General features: G+C 31.5%; 1 protein-coding gene across 4 annotated transcripts in view; it reads right to left on the minus strand.

The window, feature by feature from the left end:
- Positions 1-2,350: 2,350 nt before the first annotated feature.
- Positions 2,351-23,607, minus strand: part of LOC143916054 (uncharacterized) — a 107,008-nt gene continuing 85,751 nt past the window's right edge. For 2 of the 4 annotated variants that reach the window (XM_077436933.1, XM_077436935.1), the window contains 5 exons: positions 14,660-14,834; positions 11,279-11,299; positions 6,096-6,244; positions 5,748-6,026; positions 2,351-3,315 (listed from right to left, as the gene is read on the minus strand). In XM_077436933.1, coding sequence (XP_077293059.1) covers positions 2,977-3,315; positions 5,748-6,026; positions 6,096-6,244; positions 11,279-11,299; positions 14,660-14,834 — 963 coding nt within the window. In that variant the 3' untranslated portion in view covers positions 2,351-2,976. The remainder of the gene's footprint in view (positions 3,316-5,747; positions 6,027-6,095; positions 6,245-11,278; positions 11,300-14,659; positions 14,835-23,607) is intronic. The other 2 variants (XM_077436934.1, XM_077436936.1) reach the window with 1 other exon arrangement.

Consider the following 23,607-nt stretch of genomic DNA (forward strand, 5'->3'; position numbering starts at 1 on the left):
TAAAATGAATATACATACTAGTTATATATTTGCATATGTACGTGTATGAGATGTGTATTCTTAATACAACTCTACAGTATTGATTGAGATCGTAATATTGTGTCTTTCGCATTATATTATACTGAAAATGTATGCACAGAGCGCTATTATCGTATTTGAATCAGTTACTCATGTGTGAAAAATATAATAGGATGTTTTCGAACGATAGAGATGGGGGAGTTTTATCTGCTGGCCAGAGCATGGTGACTTCATAGTTTCCGACTGAAATTACCATTTAATGCTGAAAACACGAGGAGCACACCCCCATCCCCCTCCGAATAAATGAATACAGACGACCGCTTAATCGGATGGAAATGCAATGATTTATATGTGGACGCCTGAAAAATGTATTCTGCGATGAATAGAAAGACCTGTCTCTCACACACTTACGGACGAATGATAAATAGAAAAGAGTTTTCGCCCGAGCTGCGTCATTTTCAGCTTGCGAGCATTTTTAGAATTTTCATCGACTTATGGTAAACTATTGGGTAATGGATATACTATTCTAGTGTAGATTTATAAAGAAACATAAAATATCTTTGGACTTTAAACCTCACAATCTCAACGTTGTTTAGAAGCTGCCTGAACATATCGGCATATGGAATGACCACTTTGACTATTGCTGTATTGAAAAACTTTAGATATTGATGCCATTATATGCATATAAATTTGTACATTTTGTATGATGACTTTTAGATACTTACTTATCTGTTAGATTAATTCAGTTGAATCGCAACTGAATGATATTTCTGGGATTTCCAAGTAAGATGTATATATGTACATACATATGAGGTAAGAAACCAGTGGAGTACGGTGGTGTTCATGTTGGGTGTGCTGTTATATGAAAAATTAAAAAAAAAGTAATATTTTTTAAAGCTAATTTTATTATTATTTATACATTAATTCGATTCTTAGCTCTTTAGAAATGAATTTTTGAATTACACATTCGTAAAATTAATTTTTCATACACAACACGATCAACATCAACACCCACCGTACGCCACTGTAAGAAACAAGCTTTGAAAAGTTTGCAGGATTGGATAAATGAAGTATTAGAAGGAAATATGTAAGTGAGGATTGTAGTGTTTTCATTATTTTAAATCGTATTATTGTCGAGAAAACTTTTCAAATGGATATAAATAAAATCAACATTTTGTTTTTTATTGTAAATATTTTATATTGTAATTTTTGAAATATTTTTGTTACAATAATCAGTTAAAACTAAGTGTGTTACATACATTATCGCCGTTTACATAACTTATTTCATTTGACAGAAAATCGTGAAGCATCAAAAACGTACATTGATTTGATTATATGTACATTAAATTGGAAAATGTATTTTCATTATTACATTGAATGTCAGAGGCGTATGAGCGTCAAATTAATTCGTACAATTACTGAATTATTCAACTATTTCTTTTTTTTTTTGTTTAGCTTCGCTTGTTGTGATTATATCGTACGCCTTTGATACATATCTCATGTTTTACGTATATTATAAAGTAAGTCGTTGTGTTAATTTGTTAATAGTTTCTTCGACCAATTTATTATTAATTTAATATAAATATATACAGATTTGTTTAAGTCAATTAATATATATAATAATAAATCAATTATTTATCTTCGTATTGCATCTTTGAATATATGTATAATCAGTATAATAATAATTAAAAATAAAACAATCATACGGTTTGCACGGAATATTACAGGATCGAAACACAATATGCAATATCTATGTATTTCATAAAAAAAAATAATTGAAATGATACTTTCATTTCTTTATTTATATAATTCTTATATAATTAAATAAATTCGCCACTACATCCGCACATACATACATACATACATACACACACAAATAATATTCTTTTTATACAAACTCTCGCTCGCCAATATTGCACTTATTGAATGCTCCAATACTATTTAATAATAACTTTATTTATATACTGAGACTTAATAATTTAATAGTTCAATTATTTATCGACTAAATGCACTATACTACTTTTCACAAAAAAAATATTTATGATGCAAACTAACACTATATTTATGATGCAAATACATCGCTAATTAGTCATTTATAAATATATTTATACTTTTTTTTAATTATATATTTACATGAACGTTCACGCGCAAAACACAGCAATTTTTAATTTCATTCGTCTTCAGTCCTATGTTCGCATAATTTGAACCTCTTCTGTTTAAAATTAGTCGTGAAACCAATAATTTAATATCAAAATAATATTTAGGCTATACACGTAGTTGAGGAATCGTCGCATTTATTACCGTTAATTTTCGATGTCTCTTCATTTTTGTTAAGTACATACATACATATGCATATATTTTTGACTTAAACTATGTAGAATTAAATAGGACCTTTGATTTTACACAGTTCTTATATTCGTATGCGAATATAATTAAAAAGAAAACACAGGAACTTCTTATTTTACATATTTGTGTTTGATTATTTTGGAATGTTTTGTGTTTGTATCGCTGGGTCAAAACTTCAAATGATTCAATGATTATTAAGCACTCGATAATTTTTGGAAGTTGCTATAGACAAGTATTAAATTTGATTTATAAGATAAAAATACAATTTATTCCAAAAATGTTTACATACATTTGAAGACCTCGTCGACAGATTGAAAAATTTTATGATTGAATTTCATTTCGAAAGAAATGAAAATTGATCGAAATAATATTGTTTCCGATAGTAAAGTAAATGTAAAAATCGACAGTCGACGAGGTGTTTAAATCACATACACAATAAGTCTTTTTTATTCATGAACCTACATACATATATAAAATTGCAATTAGTACCTATGTATATATGAAGTTGAATATTATTGTGCGGTCTTGAAAGGAGGAGTCATGTATGGTCGAAAAATAAATAAATGATCAGAATTAAGTGACCACATCGGGTGACTCCGCCTTCGGTGGTTGTCAGAACATTTCTGAAGACGACTGCATCGTGCTGTCCACGCCGACTTCTATATGACTATCCTCGTTGATCCCGAGAGAGTCCTGACTCCTGCTGTTCATGCTCAGCGTGTCCCTATGTCCGTTTCCCATCCCTACCAGCGAATCCCTGTGGGCCGAAGTCAGTCCCGCCAGAGCTTCCCTGTGGCTCGAAGTCAAGTTGGCCATGGCTTCCCTGTGGCTGTTGAGGATGGCCTCATGATGGGTCACCATGTGATGATGGAGACTGTTGGCGTTGGCGTCGCAAATCCCACCAGGAGGACTTATTCCCGAAGATTGCAAGTTGGCCAACGTTCTCACTTGCTGGTGGGTAAACATTAAATATAATATATAAATCATATGAAATATTGAGATCTTTATAAGGAAATTGCAATATATGTATCTACGTATACATAGGTAAATATAATATGATATGTAAATATAGTACGCGAATGAAAAGAAGACCAATGTATCCGGTAAACGGATTATTTCGCACATCGTTGCCACAAAAATCGTGAAAACGGAATATCTGTCACTCGAGTTTTCGTACAGGTTTTTGACCTTTTTACCTATTATGCTGTACATTAACATTAAAATAATATAATACTATGCTTACTAACAAAATTAAATTAAAATTGTAAAATAGAAAATGATCGGTAGCTATTTTTTTTTTGATTTTTAAATGCTTTTTATTATTACGAAAGTATGTTCACAATACATATTATATCTATTTTAATAGCTACTGATCTACTGATCATTTTCTATTTTACAATTTTAATTTAATTTGGTTAGTAATCATAGCATTATATAATTTCAATGTTAATGTACAGCATAATAGGAAAAATAGCTCAAATTTACAGTTCTTATAAATGCTCATAATACATCTAATACATAATATTGATTAAAGACTCTCTAAAGTCGACGATCTAAAGCAGATTGTGTTTAGGTAATCTGTGTGTTATACCTGAAGGGTATAGACATTTTGTTGTAATCACCGAGACTCTTCACAAGTGTGTTAGTATGGTTATTAGTGATTCTGTCATAGAATCTACTGGTTAGTTTGTTAGTAATGTCTGTGACTAACGGAATATTATGTATGGCATACAGTTTTTTTAAGTTAGTATCATGGGTGTGTTATAATTTATTTTGTATTATTTGGAACTTGGAAAGGTTAGTTTTGGAGATGTTATTCCATAGGTGAAGCATAGGTTAATAATGGTAATATGAGCGCGCGATATAATTTAATCAGAAGCTATTTAAATAGATATAAGATGTATTGTGAACATAATTCAGTAATAATAAAAAGCATTTAAAAATCAAAAATCAAACTCGAGTTCTCGTTAGTAGAATATTTCGTGTGAAACTTCATCAATTGAATACTTTCAATTGATGGAGTTTTTGGTTGCCAGATGTTCCGTGATCGAGATTTTAGTGACATGAATAATCACCGAACCAATGTAGCGATATAATTTTTCTGTGCCAACATTGTCATTTCTAATTTTAAATTAATTTAATGTCTAAGAGTAAATTTGCATCAATGCGATCAAAGATTTACGTACTGATCAATTGTTATGTGAAGTTCTAAATAAGTTCGTATCTACATATTATAATAATCCTATACATTGATATGTTTTCTGAAATTGCTTCCAGAGCTTTAGAGATTCCGGGTAAAATATTTATGATTTTTTTAGTTGAATAAATTATCATATATTTTTTAAATACTTCTTCGTAGAAAAATATGCAGTGTACTCTCAATTATCCGTCATTAAATCTAGAATCGTACATTTTTTTAATATAATAAAAATATGCTGGAAACATCGAGAAGTGATTAGAGTTTCGATATAAAAGTGAAAAAGAAATAACCAATTGCATTAATCACAACATGACACTGACTTCTGTTGAAAATTTGTAGGATTAAATCAACTGACAAGGATCCAAATATAACGGTACAATAACTGTTTAAATTTCTATTTATATAAGAAAATCGTTAACACGAAGATTCTAAAAAATACACAAAAATCATATATTTTAAACCATAAAAATCAATAATTTTAAATAGGTATTTGAGCTCTTTTTCCTATTATGCTGTACATTAACATTCAAATTATATAATTCTTAGCAACAATAAAATGAAATTGTGAAATAGGAAATTATCAGAAGATCAGTAGTTTTATTTTTATTTTATTTTACATAGATATATATCAGGAAGGTCTAGCATGCAGACCCAAATTCTCCTTCCTAGACTATAATTACAAACATTATAGATTTATTTAAAATTGTAAAACATTATAAATTTTATTAAATAAATTGCTGTATTTCAGGAGGCTGAAGTACACGAAATTAACAATTAATTAATTAATGAATTAATCCATAGACACATCTATGGATTAAAACTTGTACATAATTCTTACATATTGTACATAAATCAAATTAGGATGGATTTTTTCCAATTTGATGAAGGAACCGTTTCAACAATGAAATCAGATAAATTGGCAACTTAGATCGGAAACGATAGACTTGAAGCCACAGATATCCAAGTCTGACCAGCAGCATTAAAGATTATACGCAGAATAAATTCTTTCAACTCACGGGATCGATTTAAAAAAAAATCAATACTTTGGATTATCTGTTTCAAATATTTATGCCCACTTCCCTGTCATTAGCCCGGATGATTGGAGTAAACTGCATACGTATAATTTCAACGAATCTTAAATACGTTTAGCAAATTTTTATCTTAATTAAAAAATATGAATTACCTGTAACAGTAGACCGGATCCTAATATCCTAGCTTGATGTTCTTGAGCTTTAGCTCTCAAGCAAGCTATAGAATTGTTCCTAAATGCTTCGGGATCTTCGTTGTAGTGCGGATGATCTTTAGTAACCGGTTCAGGACTGGACGACCTACCCTGTTGGACAGTTTGATGTTGTTGCTGCTGCTGTTGTTGTTGTTGTTGTTGCTGCTGTTGCTGCTGTTGCTGCTGTTGTTGAACAGGCGATTGTTGATGTTGCTGCGATTGAGACGAGCTAGTAGGAGTCTGAAAATCAAAACAACGATATAAAACCCATTTTATTTCAATTTTAAGGCAGTTTTATTCGACGCTTACATGTGGATGTGACGACGTCTGTTGGTGAGGCGTCGGCGTCGGTGCACCTCTATCGCTGGTGTCTGTCCTGGAACCAGCATCTTCACGATCTGACGATGCAGCGTCTTCCTTCAAATGCTCAGCTGCCTCCAGAGACTTGCGGTGCATGCCTGAAGAATAAATATACTCTTAAAATCGATGAAGAGGGAGTAAAATTAAATCTTAGACTGTTAACTGTAGACGCAAGCTCCATTCATATGTATTTTCATTGGCTATATTTGTAGGGGGACTAATTACACTGTTCGACACGAAAAATGGTTCAGGGACGAGATATGACTTATAGATCTATGCCCAGTGAAATTAAAATTCAGCACACATCCAATTAACCCTTTTAAACGAAAACAAAAAACAGTGTGGCCAGAACACTATCCTAATAAACATGTTGCAATAGAAAATACTCAATATAATGTAGTATTAACAGTGGGAAAAAATCCCAAGTGAAAATACGTAATTTTGACTTTTGATTTGAACTGGACGACTACTTAGAGAGATTTGAAAGCTGAAAAGTACTACAAATAAAAGATAAAATACCCGACTATAGATTTCAATATTCATTTTGAACAGAAAATTAACAAATTTTGAGAAATCGACCGAACAACACCAAGATATAGAAAAATCGCGCGATTTAAAAAACACATATATCTCCGAATTTAGAGCCAATCAACACTTTTTATTACCAGATTCGTGTTCACTGTATTGTGCACAGATTCGTATTCACTATAAGAAAAGTCATATCTCGTCTCTGAACCAAAAAAAGTCGTCATTTGTCGAACAGTGTTATTTGGTGGGTTAAAAATAACTAAAATGATCAGTTACAAATTAAGATTAATGATCAGTAATTTATTAAAAAAGTGATCAGATAAATAATATAAATGATAAGTAAATCCAAATACATTATAATTTTTGACAGTTGGATGATAGCGTGTCGCCCATCTTAGATCTCAGCAACCAACACTTATTTATTTAAGGGTCAGGTTAGGTTAGGTGAAGTTAGGGTTGGCCCTATTAATTTAAGATTAGGTTGTTAGGGTCGGTATTTATTAAAAAAAAAAACATATCTTAGCAGCCAACACTTATTTATTTAATGGGTCAGGTTAGGTTAGGTGAAGTTAGGGTTGGCCCTATTTATTTAAGATTAGGTTGTTAGGGTCAGTATTTATTAATTTAACAGACACCCGAGAACTGAGACAGTGAGACTGAAATGAACCTGGAGCAAGGGGCGAGGACCGAAGGGGTTGAAAACGGATAGTTGTTTAATATTTGTTTATGAACGATGTTCAAGTTGTTAAAGCCAGGTCAAACGCATATCCGAGAAAAAGTCAGTCCAAGGGAAAAAACAAAAACCAGGAAGCCAGTAGGCAGCAAGTGAAAGAAAGCCAGTTGAAAAACGAATTCAAAGTCTAGGAGAAAAACGAGAAATCAAAACACCAGTTAATATCAGATTTTATCAACGCGTTGTCCAGCGTAAACAAAGAAACGCTCGCGAAAACGATCTGATATGGCAACATTGCCTCTAATTCATCAGTCAGAATGCATAAAACTGGTCGTTTCATTTGTTAATAATCATTTATTTCAAAATCTTATCATTTCGTTTTACAACCAGTAGCGTGGTCTAGTGGTGAATGTTGAATTATCTCGTACTTGATGTAACGAGATCGATTCCCGCTAAGTCTCGCTATTGGCCAGACCTTGGTTTATCAAGGTCAATCGTTTCTTATCAGAATTTGCCAATTTTTCTGATTTTCATTGAAACGATTCCTGTAAAATTGGCGTTTCCTTCAATTTTCTGTTGCGAACCTTTAGTTATTGTTATATCTTAGGTTTCGCGATATTGCTCACCATACATGTCTCTGTGGTTGTTTATCGAATATAAAATTCGTATTGTTACATGAAAGTTATTCATCGTTATTTATCGTATTAATACGATGTTTGTAATATCCGACCATAGATGTCAGATATTGCTTAGATTTACATGTATCTATGTAATAATTATGTGGACCAGGAAGGCGCATTTGGGGTTTACCTGTTAAGCCTTCCTGGTATATTTGTATATATGTATGTAAAAATATGTATGTAAAATAAAAAATAAATATACTGATCATTTTGGTTTAACCACTGCTCTCATTCTCACTCACTCGCTTAGGCTCCAAAAAGAAAAATCTAATAAATTGATCAGAGATTCCTTCTTTTCAAACAGAGTGGTTTCAGTTTGGAATAGTCTTCCCAATGATATAGTAACCTCTGATAACGTTAATATTTTTAAGAATAAGCTAGATACTTTTCTTAAAACTAAAGGATTTCTGTAATTCTTCTTTCCCATAATCGTATTTCTGTTTTTTTGTTTGTTTATATATTTTTATTTTAATATTGTTTTTTAATGTATTTTAATTTTTCTCATTTTAATTGCATATACAATGTATGTATAATTTGTTAAAATATGTTTGATCAAACCCCTTGGGTCTATCGGCTTTACCGCCTTCCCCAAGTACATATATTAAATAAATAAATAAATTCTATTTGATAAGTGATCGCATTGCAACCGATAAATACAAACTGATCATTTATTATATTCACTGATCAATCCATTATTTTTATCTGCCAAATATTTTTTTTACTGATCAAAATGTGAATTTTTTACTGATCGTTTGAATAGAGGCTTATTTGTAGGTGCATTTTATGCACATTTATGTGTAAAGATCGACCGAATGCCAATGGCTAGGTTGAGTTCTGTAAGTCGAAACCCACCGAACGTGGAGTGCATCAGGACGACACAAAGCCACCATAATTTGTAGCAAGTGTACGTCCCAAATTACATTTTAAGCTGGGAGTGTGGCACGCGCGATGTATGCTCAAAGTTAGACCATTAACGCCTAAATGCATTACGATCGTTGTGCACCCCCTTCTCCTCCCCCGCCCCCATAAATCCCTTTGATTTACGGCGCATCTCCTCCTCCTCCTCGTCTGATGATAATCGTCATCCAACGACGACGACGACGACGACCACGACGACGATGATCACCGCAAAAGGCTGTCAAAAGACACTTTTTAATTTCGGCTCGCCCGATCTCGCTTTGTGACCGTCCCTATGCAAAATGGATAATGATCTCGGCTATTGCCGAACGATCGACGCTAAAAGGCACTCAAGGTATACTTTAAATGTGTATGCGAGGATGTGTGTGTGTAACAAAGGATTTATTATATACATACATATGTATGTGGGTGTCGTTAAAATTGCACTTGTGCAAAATTGCAAAGTGTAGAAGATGGTTCTTTTATTGCAATTTTCGCTGTTTGTAACGCTCTCATTTTCCACTTCTTATCGGGGATACATTTATTCCGTTTTAAACATTTCAAGTGTGAATTTTAAGTACGTCTGAAAGTTTTGAATTATTTTTATATTCATATATTAATCAGTAATGTTCTATAGATATGAACATTTATGCCAAAAATCAAAGTATTCAATTATTTTTATTATTTAAGACTAGCGTAACGCTTTGTAGATATTTATGTATTAATACGGTCAAAAAAATGACCATATTTTACAAAGAAAAGAAAAAAAATACAATACAAATAAAGTTAGTAATAAAATTTTGAAAAATATAAAGAAATATTTGAATAAATCGCATTTTAACTTACATCTATGTTTATATACATACATACTTATGTAGATATCTAATAGATATGTTTTCATACACGGAAAGGAATTGAAATGTTCTTTTATATATAAAATATAAAGTAAAATGTTATTAATCGACCTAAATTTGTATAATTCTTAGTAAATTTGTCACCTTCTTCTCGAAAACTAGGCTAAAGAATTTGCCAAAATTTTCATTTCGCCCAAAAATTTCAAAAGGAAAACGCACTTGGGGATGAAATTGTCATTGATTTATCCCACATATATGTAAGTAGACAAACCCATCGTTTTCTAGGTTAGGAATTCAAAAATTTTCTTCCACGGAATACTTCAATGATCCAAAAATTTAACGGAAAATCTTGGTAGTTCTATGTATTTGGCAGTTATAAACAAAACGAGTGCTTGAATTTTAGCATTTAAACTATTTCAGACGCATATTGATTTTCATCATTTTTCACGGAATACAAGCACACGCTTCATAGAATACAATTTGGAGAACTCTGATCTAGGTAACCGACTTTCGATTCGATTAAAATTCGATTTACAAGGAATTAGTAAAACAAATACGTATGTATATTATTTTTCTTTTATAAGACATTCCCTTCTTTGTTGTTTTTTTATAATTTTTCATTATTGTTATTATTATAATCCGCTATTATATTGCTTATTATTTTTATGATTGTGTTTTGTTTTTGTCATGTCTAATTTCTTTAGTTATTATTTTGTTTCTTTTTTGTTATATTTTTTACCATTGTGGCGCATTAGGAATTTCTGTAATGCTACAATGGTTCAAACTTTAAATAAATAAATAAATGAAACCTAATTTTCCTTACTAAAGAAGAGTTATTCTAATGCATTTTACATCGTTGCTTAATTTTTTTGATTTTTTTATATTATCTAGAGTATAGTATAAGAATATACAGTAATTGACATTCTCATATATAGTATAAGAATGTCAATTACTTCAAAATGGTATTAAATTATTCTGATTTACTAAAAAAAAAATACCCACTTTAATTGATTGAAGTGGGACAAATATATTTTACTAGTGTTTTTATCCGGCTTCGCTCGGTATTTGTAATAAAAACCGCTTAAACATGGCCAATCTAATATCAAACATTTTATTAAATTCATTTGAATAGTTTCATTTTATTTAAAGTTATATTTTTGACCATTGTGGCGCATTAGGAATTCCTGTAATGCTACAATGGTCCAAACTTTAAATAAATAAATAAATTTTTAAATTTAATATAATTTAAAAATAAATGAATTACAATAATATGAATTTTGTATAAAAAGAAAATTGTAAAAAAAAAAAATTATGTGTGAGAAAATACATAGACATGCAAATAGTAAAATTATTGGGAATATTATTTTTGATTAAGTATAAATAATTTTCAATGAACAATTTATTGGTGCTGTATTTTATAAGGAAATTGATTCAATATAAACTCAGTAATTCAATTCACCCCTAGTGAAAATTATCTATGTTAAAAAAAATAATACTGACCAGCAAAGTTCATCCCCTCTCCTGGCCAGTGAAAGACATTCCCATTGACAAATAATTTGAAATTATTTGATATTCATGTAAAATAAAATAAAAAAAATATATGAAAAATTGATCACAGAGATTAATTCAAAGACTCGCTAACCAAAAACTCAAAGAGTCAAAAAATTGAACTTATGTAAGATAAAAAAAAAAACTAAAATAAAATTATGAATTTAAAAAAATGGCGTCACGAGAAGAAGAATGATCTGCGCATGCGCGCATTATATTAGCAGCCATCACGTCTAACCCGTTAACGCCCGCCACCTCAATCTGGCTCTCGCGGTTAATTCTCACCCTTTCCCTCGCGCCCTTTGTTTTCCGATGTCTACCTTCTCGTTCAGTATGTCTTTTGAATGCACCGGAGGCTGGCTCTGTCTACAAATGAACGTTCTCTCTGCTCTAGTGGTTGTAAATACTCCTCCCCTCCCCATTTATTTATTTTCATTTTACATAGCAGGCTTACCACCGCGACTCAACTCATATTTAAACAGAGAAATGGATTTAATTGAAACGAACTACCCTATATTATAATACGGATGAGGATATCCTCAATATATCCAATATTTAATCGCCATAGTTCTTTAACAAGTTAAAATAAAATAAAAATATATCGCGCGCTCATACAACCATTATTAACCTATGCTTCACCTGTATGGAATAACGCCTCGAATAATAACCTTTCCTAGCTCCAAATAATACAAAATAAATCCCTAAAAATAATTTACAACACACCCATATATACTAACTTGAAAAACTGCATGCCATAAATAATATTCCGTTAGTTACAGACATTACTAACAAACTAAGCAGTAGATTCTATGACAGAATCACTAATAACCATACTAATACACTTGTGAAGAGTCTCGGTAATTACAACAAAATGTCCAAGCCCTTCAGGTATACCTAAACACAATCTGCTTTCGGTCATCAAATTAAGAGAGTCTTTAATTAATATTATGTATTAGATGCATTATGAGCATTTACATACGAATTGTAAATAGGTTTTTTGAGCTCTTTTTCCGATTATGCTGTACATTAACATTAGAATAATATAATACTATGATTACTAACAAAATTAAATTAAAATTGTAAAATAGAAAATGATCAGTAGATCAGTAGCTATTAAAATAGATATAAGATGTATTGTTAACATAATTTAGTAATAATAAAAAGCATTTAAAAATCAATATTATAATATTACGTATGCATTTGATTTAAAAAACGACTTCGAATTGATAACTTCCTTGGGTTGTTTTATAAAATAAAGAATTGCTATACTTCACAGCCTTCAACTGAAAAATAAAATAGGGCAAAAGTGTGAAATCCGATTGAGTTACGACGATGTGTAATTACAGTGGAATAGCGCAGTGTTGTTGCTTATGTACGTGTACAATGAAATAAAAAGGTTTGAGTTCTCTGAATGTTTTTGCTTGTAGCACAGGGACAGGAGTATGATTATCGCCGAGTACTAGTGGTTCGTAATTATGCGCGTTGTTTGTTTTGCCTTTTTTTTCTCTCTCTTTTCTTTCCATCACGACGACCGTGCAGATGCCGAGTTTTACCCCTTGTTTGAGGGTGGCCATTTTTTCCTGTCTTTTATTATTATTTTTATCCTATACGGATTCGCGGTTAAGATCGGTGCAGTGGCATATTTAAAAATAGTACATAATAGAGTTTGATTCCAATGTCGATTTCTAATTAGGTGAATATAATAATTTGTAGGTCAAAAGTTAAGAAAGCGGCAGGAAAATGGGAGCTTCCTATATATTTAATAATTTAAAAAGCTTTAAATGAAAACTTTATTCAGTTTAATATGAATTATATCATATTTTTACACTTTTGTTCATTTTTTCTCTCTGATGTATTATTTTCCTTTTGTTACTTTTTTTTATTATTATTTTATTTTACCATGTTTTCTGCTTTTTACTTTTTACTAATTGTACTTGTTTTTATATATTAATCAAATGTAGGCCATTGTGGCGCATTAGGTTCTTCCTGTAATGCCACAATGGTCCAAAACTATTAATAAATAATAAATAATAAATAAATATTATTTATTATTAAAAAGAATATTAAAGTATGCATAGGTCGATTTTCTTTATGTTTTCAGCAGTTATTTTAAATAATTATTGGGAAAATTTCATTATTCTAACCGGAAACCCGTCTATTTTCGATTTTAGTATTATCAATTTTAGCATCTATGTACCTATATATATGTATGTATATAGTTCTTTTAGACATATGTATGTACATAATCCTTAAAATAAAGATCAATTTCAATACATACTTTTTAACATAATGTATAATACAATTTAAACTTAACGTAACAAATAAAAAATAATATTAAATTATGTATAATTATTAGAAAACAATTTACAAATATATGCAAAAATAAGCATGTATAGCAAAATGATAAAAATACGGGGCTCTACATAGTTATTATTAAAGTGAAATATGTTACTTCCCAGATTTTATAAGGTGTGTTTTTTGTTTTCCTTTAAAATTAAATTTTTCCTAGTTGGTCTACTCCAGAAAAAAGGCAAATAGAATTTTGCCGTTCTTTGGTGGAATCAAAAATTTAAATGAAAGCACATTAAATAAACTATACCTACTACTGAGATGTCAAAAAAGTGATTTAACAGTAATGTATAATTTAATGAATAGAATTTTATTTATATATTGATTAAATTATAGTATTGTTTTCAATTGGATATCTCATGTTTATGCTGCATTTCGATATTTCTATAAAAAGTATATCATCATCATCATCTACAGCCTTCATCCACTGCTGGATGAAGGCCTCTCCAACACGCTTCCACTCGTCTCTGTTCTATTTTATATTCTTTATCCAAATATATTATATCACTTTAAGTTTATCTAATTATATTACATCACTTTATGTTAAATTATGCATTGTCCTATTTAGTCATATTTTAGTTTTTATTCTTTTCTTTTACATTTGTAAAAATCTATAATTGGGGTCAGATGTTATTTTGTTATATTATTTTTTTATGATTATCTACATCTGAGGCCTGTTGATTTTTCATTAAATAAATAAATAATGTTCCATATTTCTTTGTTTGCATTGGACTTTGTGTAGTAACTTGACGTTCAATGTCCAAGTTTCGCATCCATACCTCTCACTGGAAAAACACATTGATGGAAGATCTTTTTCTTCAGGCAAAGTGGCATTTTTTATTTAAAAACCTCATTCATTCGTCCAAATCCAAATGCATCCTAATTTCATACGTCTGTTTATTTCTTCTTCTTTACTACCGGACATGTCTATTATTTGACCTAAATATAAATAAAGTAGTATATAAGTATTATAAATAAAATTACCGAGTAACCATGGTGCTACAGCTTCGTTTTCTTTGGCGCTCTTCAATATCGTCTCGGGCAAGGGTAAAGAGTGTCTCACCATGGCCCCGTAGAGGCCATATTCGGCCATGATGGTCGATCTGCCCCAACACTTCTCCGTCTTTCGCCATTTCGCTCGCCTGTTTTGAAACCATACCTGTCGACAATCAAAAACTACAATCAATACAAACAAATCCGGTGGTTAATTCGATGAAAAATAAAATCGCACGGTCGTTAGGTCGGGATGCGATAAGTCGGTGCGAAGTTGACGACAAGTGGGTCGGCTTTATCTCAGGGTGAAAATCACCCCTCGCGAGGGGGATGGCGAAACCGAGGATTTATCGCCCAAGTTGGCGCCCCGACCGGCCAACTCTTGACAAATGAAACTTCCACCTCCTGTTGGCATCTGGAGCTGGAGGCCCTCCTCGTTGGAAAGCCCCCGTCCTCTCGGTCTGCGGCCTCGAATCCGGAGGACGCATTAAAAGTCTTCCAGTAAGCCACAAAATAAATAAAAAAAAATACGCTGCATATATGTATGTACATATGTATAATCGGATATGGGAAAAACTATAAGTAATACTTTTTTTTGGATAGGACGACGCCAAGTATTATGTATGTAGATAAATTTGAATTTAACCTACATACATAGACTTAATAGGAAACGTTAGAGCAAAATCTGTACGCTGTGTTGAACGAAAACTACAAAATTTTATAGAAAGCTTTGATTTCAGAAAAATAAAATCTAAAATTTACGGCTGTTTTGTTTTACCGACGCAATAATTTTACTTCATCTATTTACATATACATAAAGTATCAACATGGTTTTTAAAAAAAATGTGTGTGTGTGTGTCTGTATTTTAAACACCGTTAATTCTATCACACTGAAGTTTGGTATTGGTTAATGAAATGCCACACATGTTTAAAACCACACATGTTTACATACAAATCAAACAATTCCGTCTTCCATCAGAAATAATTTATATAAAATTTATATAACGGAACTGAAGGTACAGTGGAGTTTGACTTAAAAAGTTGTATTCATTTTAAATATAATAAACATATAGAGCCGTTATAATAGTCCACTTTTCTTCATCTCGAAAAATATTTCGCAAAATATTTAATATAATGTTTAACATTTAACAATATCTAAATATATTGGTGGACTGGTTTTCTGTTTTTCTGTTTTCTTTTCGTTTATTCTGCTTTTCCGAGACTCTAGACATATCGAATTAAAGTGATTTGTGAATTAAATCAAACGGAAATAGTGTTTTTGTAACTGAAAATTGGAATTTTAAATATAACGACTCGTATGTTACAGTTGAAGTGTATTTTCAGTTGTAATATATTTTGAATAGTTGGAATATATTCCGTCTAACCCACGTAAGTTGAATCATATGATGAATTACATTCCAACTGGTCAAAATATATAACAACTGAAAATACAGTTCAACTATAAGTTGGTACCAGGTAGGATAGAGAATTTAGCTTTTTGTGAAAACTAGTAAATTGAGTTGAAAAGTCACATTTTTGGTTTGAACATATGTATTATTAGAGTTATTGTAATGCAGTGCTCATTACGTTTATTCGTAAAACCAAGCAAATTTTAACGCATTGTTTAATTCTAAAGCATTCTTAATAACATAAGAGCTGTCAAAATCAACTGTCACATTATAACTGGCGCACATTGTTGAAAGTGTATTTGCACTTGTAGAGATATAATTTACTAATTGAATTGTATTCGAATATGAATGAACTAAAACGCCAGTTGGAATATATTAAAACTGAAATACACTTCGATTGAAACATACATGTATGTATGTATGTACATACATACACGGTTTGTTTTATGATTGTTAAATCATCTCATACAATATGTACGACGTCGTTATTTATTCCACAATAATGATACGTGAATTCGGTCATAAACAGAAAATAAGGGTAGATGTCAGAATAGATGAGTGGGAGGGGAGGGTGGTGATCGGTTATGTACGTCTAATCTAATACAGATTTATGACGGGCCGATTACGTTTCGACTAGGATTTGCGGGCCCCGAAGTATCCGATAGGGAATCGGGAATTAACCGGTCGCGGCTTCATTATGCGCCGATTGTCGGAAGGGTTAATTTCCTAATTTGCCAGGGATGGAAGTGGCGTGGATGGGGGTGTTCGAGACCCCTGATGGATTGGGTAAGCGGACCGTGTGACAGGTTTATTGGGTTTATCAGATCGATCGAACGCAGATCTAATTCTAACGTAGTCTCCTAGACACACGCCGATGTCTAAGTATTCTCACTATTGTGGACTTGCATTATGAATATTCATTCTAAAGGTACACATATGTACATATGTGTAATTAGAGAGATAAATGTGTTTGAAATTCTAATAGTGGTTCATAATTCAAACTGATTACTTGATATATGTCTTTTAATATGACATACCTATTGTAGATATAATATTATAAATTCTAGCATATTTATTTTGCAAAAAATAATACAAGAAAACGTTTCGTTATTAAACGAACATAGGAAAGCTTCCAGACAAAGAAATATGCAAGATTTGTAAAGAAAAGAAACAGATTAAAAAGTGATAAAACGCTGATGAAACTTGTACAATGTGAATACTATACATATAAAAATTGCAATTGTGTATTTTTTTTTAAAATTTCTTTTTAATTTTTTTGTAATAATATAGAAAAATTTAACACGAGTTAGTAATGTGAAAAACAAGAATGCGTTTTTAATATTATATATTATATAATAAATATTTGTGTTGTAAATTAGCTGTCGCTTAAATTATTTTAGGAATACTACAAACCTATGTACTTTAAAAATAAGCGACCTAAAATAAATGAAATCGTAAATTAATTGATTTAGTATGTATTAATTAAAAAGCTTATTGCCAAATTTCCAGAAAAATCGTAGCAAAACTGTACATGATACAAATCACATTGCAATGGTAACAATAATGGACAGATAGATGAGCCAATTTGTGAATAATCGTTTCAACAATTAAATAAGATCAATCCAAGTAAACTTGGATACAAAACGATCCATTTAAATTTCACAATTATCCAAATCTGAATAGCAGTACAAAAGACATATTCATTTGAATTTGTTTTTTTTTCGTTTGATAATTCTATAATGAAATATGAAAAAAGGTAGATGATTAAAATCAATAACGAAAGAAAGATAATGAATGAAAATAAATTAGACAAACAATTAGAGAAGCTTTTTATCAAATCACACAAATTGTTTTGAATTTAAATAGCACATTGAACATAGCACGAAAGCCTATCCATAATGGATAGATCGAAACGCGATATAAACGTTACACTTTTATTTTCCAAGGACCATTTTTCAATCAAGCGGACACTATAATTACCATTGTCATTTTAATAAATAAATTACACACCCCTGAGAGGGTGGGCGAGAGGGGAGCGAACGACAATGGGGTACGACGCCAACAATAAGACATTGGCAATCCACCTTGCTCACGTGTAAATAAAACTCGTTACATGTATAATTCGGGCGCCTTGTGCCTCTGACAGGCTCTAATAGGCAATAAAGGCGCCTCACCCTCCCACTACCCCAACCCATGAAGCTACACAACCCCATCAACGACGCGTGCCCCATTCACGCCATCAACTTTACGCCAATCGATAATCGTCACACAAATTAATATTATCATCAGCTTTTCACCATTCACAGCTGGACAGGAAGAGAAATTAATGTTGCACAATTTTCATCTATTGCATTCCACATATTTTCATTCACTACTTCAAATTATAATGACAGACTCTCTTTTTTCAAGATCGCTAGTTTGTTTCATCGCAGAAGGGTCTTATATACAAGATTGCTAATGGTATCCCTGATACATCTGTTTTAAACGAAATTAATTTTAACGTTAATTCCCGATTCACCAAATGTAGCAATCTATTCTATATGTATACACCAATTTTTCATAACAACACTTCATTTAATAGTTGATGATTGTCCGGACATTTTTGCTGACTCTTTCGTTACTTTTAGGGTGAAGAAGCAAATCTGTGGTTGATTTGCTTCTTCGCTATCATTGTCCTTCATTGTTTATTAATTTTAATATGTTTTTGTAATTTTTCTTTTTTGTTTACTTTATATTACCATGTGGTGCTCACTGTACATGGAATATTATATTTTCTTTTATTTTTGTATATATTTTTTTGTCTCACTGTACGGCTTCTTTTCTATATTTTATTCTGTATGTGTGCCAATTTAAATAAAATAAAATATAAATGTATACTTTTCTAGCATTTTACCCATCTATTTATCTATCTTTCGATCAGCGCAACTTTAAAGCATTTTGTAGGATAATTTAAGTATACAAAAATTCAATTTAGAAGTGTGCATGTTGAAAAAAGAATTATGAATTATTTTTCCCAGCTTATTTCAATTCCCACTCGTATACTTTTCACGGTTTGGTGACCGCAGCAAAATCATATATGTATGTAATAGCCTCACTCGAAAACCACTTTTCAACAGTAGATGGTTCATTGTTGACAATCATTATGATGACATGCCGTATATTTTTAATATGAGGAGGCGATTTTTTTCGTAAACACAAGAATGTCTTCTCAGATGAGTTACGCTATAATTTAATCAATATGATTGTAGATCAGATTTGTCTTAATGTGTGTATTTGTGTGTTGTATAGTGTGCGCGGTGCACTGGTCGCGCCCAATTCAATTAAGGGCACAATACCGTAGGGCGGGGCTGCGACGGCACATAATTAAGGGCGGGCCGACACTCACTTGTCACACACACACACATTGCATGGCTTGCGTGCATTTGTAAAGGTGTTTGACAATCACCAGGTATGCAAAAATCGACCGTGAGTCAAAGAGGAAGCGGTCAAAATCGGTCCAGATCCGAGCGCAATCGAATTACGTGCATACATACAATGAGGAGAGTTAATTGGTAAGGTGAGTTAGCGATGCCATTCAATTAAGTATTTTAAATTTTGTTTTTACTGTGTTTACTTAAAAATATATTTTGGAAATTTATTTTCATCAGATTTATTTATTTCACTGATTTCAAATTGATTTTATTAATATATTTTTTCAGAATATAAAATACAAATCTAAAATCATTAAAATATGTAACCAGCAGCATGGACTAGTGGTTAGCATATCTTGCTATGAACAGTGTAGTTACGGGTGTTCGAGTCCCACTGGTTGCTGCTGGCCAGACCTTAGTTTGTAACTTCAGGTCGATCTGAGTTTGCCAGTTTTTCTGATTTTCATTGAAACGGTTCCTGCAAAATTGACTTTCCCTCCCCTATTTCTGTCGCAAATCTTGAGTTATTCAGCGTTTCAAGGTTTGCCGGGTTGTATATCAAATGCTGCAAAAAATTCTCTCCATAGATGTCTATGTGGATGATTATTGTATAAATGCATATTGATCGTATTTATATACGATTTTTGCAATGTTTGACCATAGATGGCATGTATAATGTAAAAATATATAATAATTATGTATTAATATATAATTTGGTATGTTTCTTGATCAGTATAGTACCACTCGTCGCATTGCAGCGATCTGTAAGATGAGTTTTAATGATTAATTGAATAAATTAATAAATAAATGTACGTATTGAGTTAATAGGGAAGTTCAGTCATCCCTCGTTATACGCCGCGGTAATGTTATTGGAAATTGGCGCGGATATCGAAACCGCATATAATGAAACTAAGCGGCCATTCAAAACATGGGGTTCGGATATGTCTACAGAATTCTATGGATGTTCATATATACATACACTTTGATCAAATGCACATAAAAGTAAAAGGGTGCTTGTCAAACGATCAGCAATCGTTAAGAGATAAATGCTGTCGCTACGTAAAATTTTCAGTTTCTTTTTGATTACGAATAATCGAAACTGCAAACTGTGGAATTACTATATTAAAAGGAAGAATAAAAATTCATATTGCAATGTATATATAATATATCTAAAATTTCATTCGAAAAAATTGACGTTGAGGAAAAAATACTCAAAAAGTAAAATACATAATAATGTTTAGTAGTTTGTAAAAAATTATCAGACAAAGTTTTCTTTTTCTTTTCCTTTCAAGTTTTCCTTTTGTGCGTGTTACAAGTGACTGTAATAGATCGAAAATTTTACTGTTTCACGTGTTACCATCTTGTGAATGTTTACCTGTATATCCTTTTATTTTATAGTGTTAGGAAAATTTTTACGTCACCGAGGGTCAAATCGCGCATAAACTTCTAGCCTTTTGATGGCCCTTTGACGCCAAAACTCTTAGATCGAATGTCGTAGAATTTTCTACGATCTGATCCGATTTATTTATTCATTTGGCAGGGTCAATTTTATGAATGCGCATAAACTGTGGCCAAATTTGTTATCTGCATAAATAAACGACTGGATTTTATAGCAAGCTTTAAACAAATGCATACATAATCAACAATGTTGATCAAACCTAATACAGAATGGAAGTAGTATTTATATACAAAATACACTTAAAATGTAGTAAAAATTTCAATTTACAATAAGTGTTTCTCATGTTATTTAATTATATTATATCTGGATTTCAGGCACTACTTTTTTCATTATATTATGTATTTCGCGAAATACAAAGCGATGCGGGGATATCCTCAACATACCCAATATTTAATCACCATATTTCTTTATCAATTCAAAATAAAATAAAATCATATCGCGCGCTCATATACTATTATTATTAGCCTATGCAGCACCTGTATGGAATAACTCCTCCAGGTATAAACACAGATTACCTAAAGACAATGTGCTTTAAATCGTCGACTTTAGAGAGTCTTTTAATTAATATTATGTATTAGATGTATTATGAGTATTTATAAGAACTGCAAATAGGTTTTTGAGCTATTTTTCCTATTATGCTTTACATTAAAATTAGAATAATATAATACTATGATTGCTAACAAAATTAAATTAAAATTGTAAAATAGAAAATGATCAGTAGATCAGTAGCTATTAAAATAGATATAAAATATATTGTGAACATATGTAATTTAGTAAGAATAAAAAACATTTAAAAATCAAAATAAATAAATAAAAAGTTCACATAAAAGTAAATAAATCGATATAGTGATTAAAATAAAAATCATAATAAATAAAAAAGAAAGAATACTATAAATTCGTAATTGTAATCCAATGTAATTCTCATTGGATCATATGAGTCAATAAGCGAAATTTAATCAATCGACAAATTAAATCAATGAGTGAAATTCTATATATTATGCTATTTATTTATTGCGTTATATTGGACAATTTAAAAGTGATGCTTATAGCGTGAATCAAAATTATATCAATTCATCGAAATTGAACAGAGTGGAAGGGCCATTTGGTCGATTCCACGTCATAATATTGTAAAGTGCGGTGGCCCTACAGATGAGATCGAAAACAATTTAATATGAATAGATTAATTTGTGTGATGCAATATTGAGCTCGCGTGCCGCTACTGTGCCGAGCCCTGGCCGAGCGCGGTGGCGGAGCGCAGTGGCGTCGGGGGCAGCGATTTAATTAACAAATTAAATTAGAAATTAACTGTTTGAATAGAACAGTCGCAGTCGGTTGTGACGATGGGGTGAGAGGGAGAACGGGGAGATGCCGGAGGGTGTTCCCGTGGGGGCTGTATAGGGTGTTGTGTTCCTTGTTTAGTGTCCTGTTTTGCCGGCCGGTTCCATTCGGTTCCGCCTAATGAAGTTTACTCTGAAATCGGGTCGAAACACACAAACCCGTACGAACAACGACCGTCCTGTTCTGCGTACTATTAATCGACAAAACAATAAATAGAAATACACACTCTACGAACCAATTTTACTCGCCACACACTTGACGTTCCAATTGCATTTAATGCGAATATAAAAGATTTTATACATAAGTGTTGGGAAAAACACACAGACGTAAAAAATACAAAGTCAATTTTTTGTGCAATTCACCATGTAGTGAAGTTGTCTTGGGAAAGCTTTTTATCTCCAGTAGTTTCCTGTTTGCATTTTGGATCGTGAATAGAGAAAAATTACGATTTTTATAGAATCGTCTCAGCAATCATTGTCAGATGAAATTGGCGAGTTCTGACAACCATTCGAATCTTGCTAGCAGTGATATCAGCGTGAACAGCATTCGACTGAGAAGTCCCAGTTTAGACCTGGATTTAAAAAATCTTATAATGTGTCATTTGAAGAAATTATGTGGTACTGCTAGTCAGATTTGGATAAATTGTGACATCAATTCAATCAAGTCAATCAATTCCCACCAAAGTATGTCGTCAATTGAACTGTCAAAACGGTTCCTCACAAATTGACTCGTACCTTCTCATTATTCATTATTGTCACCATTGACTAAATATATTGTATATATATGGGATGGATGAGTATTAGAAATAGTTTAAATCTTAGTACATTGTCATTTTTTTATAAGTTAGATCCAAGTATTTTAAGGATTATACAATAAGAAATAGTGATATCCTTGGTTATTATACTAGAAATAATAACAATTTAGTTGTAGGTAGAGTAAGGAAAAAGAAGACAGCTGGAGGTGTCTGGTCTTCTAAGACAGTGGATGCATTCTTGCGAGGTGCAAGGAAACACCCCTGTGAGAGACAGTACATATAAATTTAGTATATATGTATATAAAATTTTGGAGTTACGTAATTAAGAATGTATTTCAGTAAAAATAGAAAGTGTATTAAATTAGCTAAATAGCTAAAATTATATAAATACATATTATGCTATCGAGCAGAGTGGTCACGGATTCGAGTCCCGCTGCTGGTCAAACCTTGGTTTGTGACTCCACGTAGATCGTTTCTTATCAGAGTTTGGCAATTTTTCTGATTTTCATTTTATTGTTAAATATTGGCATCCCCTTTCCTATCTCTTTTGCTAATATCAAATTATTCAG

Source organism: Arctopsyche grandis, chromosome 8 (genome assembly GCF_051622035.1).
Source record: "Arctopsyche grandis isolate Sample6627 chromosome 8, ASM5162203v2, whole genome shotgun sequence".
Taxonomy (NCBI): Eukaryota; Metazoa; Arthropoda; class Insecta; order Trichoptera; family Hydropsychidae; genus Arctopsyche; species Arctopsyche grandis.